This window comes from Trypanosoma theileri, assembly GCF_002087225.1.
Source record: "Trypanosoma theileri isolate Edinburgh chromosome Unknown TM35_Tth_50_V1, whole genome shotgun sequence".
Classification (NCBI taxonomy): domain Eukaryota; phylum Euglenozoa; class Kinetoplastea; order Trypanosomatida; family Trypanosomatidae; genus Trypanosoma; species Trypanosoma theileri.
This window is the reverse complement of record NW_021639892.1, coordinates 8432-10425: the sequence shown is the minus strand read 5'-3', so window position 1 is coordinate 10425 and position 1994 is coordinate 8432. Positions and strand designations below refer to the sequence as shown.

At 43.2% G+C, this 1994-nt stretch overlaps 1 protein-coding gene across 1 annotated transcript; it reads left to right on the top strand.

Moving 5' to 3' along the window:
* On the top strand, positions 1–882 carry TM35_000501030 (uncharacterized protein; the record flags this gene model as incomplete). The annotated part of the gene is made up of 1 exon (XM_029030550.1): positions 1–882. The coding sequence occupies one exon, from the start codon at positions 1–3 to the stop codon at positions 880–882; it is 882 nt and encodes a 293-aa protein (XP_028878115.1).
* Positions 883–1994: the final 1112 nt, after the last annotated feature.

Here is a 1994-nt window from a genome sequence, read left to right as displayed (position 1 = left end):
ATGCGCTACGTGCTGTGTATCCTCGCTCTCCTGCTCTCATGTGCGTGTGTGCACGTCCTCGCTGAAGAAGTGCCTGCCGCCGATCTTTCCGACCAAGTCCCTGATACGGAGAGTGAGACTAAGATTATTCTTCCTTGTCCTGCCACTGGTGCTGGTGCTCCTACCAATTGTACTCCTCCTTCTGTGGGACCTGGTGCTGGTGCTGCTACTACAGTGACTCATGATGTTGGGGGACCTGGTGGTGTTAAAGGACCTAAGGCTGCAAAAGTTGAAGAACCGGGAAGCATTTCTGGGGAACCTAGGCCATCGTCAGAAGATCCACATGCAGTAACGTCACAGCGTGAAGACGTTAGAGAAGGTCTAAATGGTCCTCAAGGTGAACCTGGTATACCCACCGAGGAAGGTTCAGTTGAAAATAGAGGACAGAGTACATCTTCTTCCTCTTCTGGTACTTCTGCTGCACCCAATATTGTTGTTGTTCCTGCTCCTGCACCTAGGGCAGATGCCACTGAGGCTGATGCTGCACGTGAAGGGCAAAGTGAAGGTCAACCAGGAGACAACGGCGGCAGTGCAGAAGGTGGTTCCAACAACACTAACCCACAAACTCAGTCGGAAGGTGCAAATGAAGGTGGTGACAGTAATCCCAGTAATCAGACTAGTGCAGCTGCAGGTACGACTGGAACAGAAGGTTCACAGGGGAATGGCAATGCTGAAGAATCAACCACCACCACTACCACTACCACTACCACAACAACACTTCCTCCTGAGACCGTAAACAACAATAAGGGTAATGCAGACAGCAGCAGCAGTATCAGCAGTTCTGTGTGGGTGCGTGTACCACTACTGATTGTGGTTACACTGGCCTGTATTCTTGTGTGCTGATTGTAATGGTGGTGTGGTGGTGTGACTCAGGTCATCCTTTGTTTTCTTTTTCCTTTTTTTGCATGCATCCCTACAGTCTAACTAATCTTTCACTCGTTGGGATTATCCTCTTTTTTGTTTCTTAATGTTATTGTGTTTTGTGTGTTTTTGCTCTCTGTGTTTATCCTATAATAATAATTATTGCTACTCCACTGTGTGTGTGTGTGTTGTTGGAGACTCTCTCTCTTTGTGTGTGTACCTGGGCTTGCACTGTAATGATGATGATGATGAACTGTTTTTTGCAGTGAAAAAAAAAGAAATAATAATAACAGATGAATTTATATTTATAATTGCGTATATATACACATATATAGACTTACACCCATAGTTGTGTATATTTCTGTGCTTACTGGGTAAATTGGGCTAATTGTTGAAATATCTTTTTCTTTGCTTGATGATTTTGCTGGTGCGTTTTGTGTGGTTTGACGTCCACCGTTTCGGTGATACGTTTTGTTCTGATGGGAAACAAATAATTGTTATACGTTTATATTTTTAATTGCATATGAACTCGGACACAACCATAGCTGAATATTTTTTTACATTCGATGGTTGCTCTGATCGTGCTATTAATTTGTTGTGTTTTTTCTTTTGTTTGAACTTGATTGTGTTGTGCACCTTTTTTGGGCTCTTTATTATTTCTGTGCTTTGCCTTGTCTTGTGGTTTTGCTAAGTTTTGTTTTTATCTTTTTCTCCGTTTTTCTTTTTTTGTTTTTGTGTTTATCAATTTTATTCTGTATTGGGTTCTCTTAATCATTTTGTTCTAGAGTTTTGGCGACTGTGAACGATTCAAGTAACTTTTTCGCATGATGTTGCTGCTACGAATGTTGTATTTTATTGTACTGTTTTTGAGTGTTGCCTGTGTGTGTGTGGCGGCTGGAGAGGAAAAAGATCCTTCTTCTGGCGTTAGCAATTGTGAAGCCAGTACTGGTCCCGAGTGTAAAAATGACCCTAAGCTCTCTGAATCTGCTCGTGCTCCTGCCGCTCCTGTTGGACCTCTGGGTGAAAGAGGTGAAGCGGGTTCTACTGCTCTTCAGGGCCGTGGTACTCTCCCAGCAGTTAGAGATAATGATCTT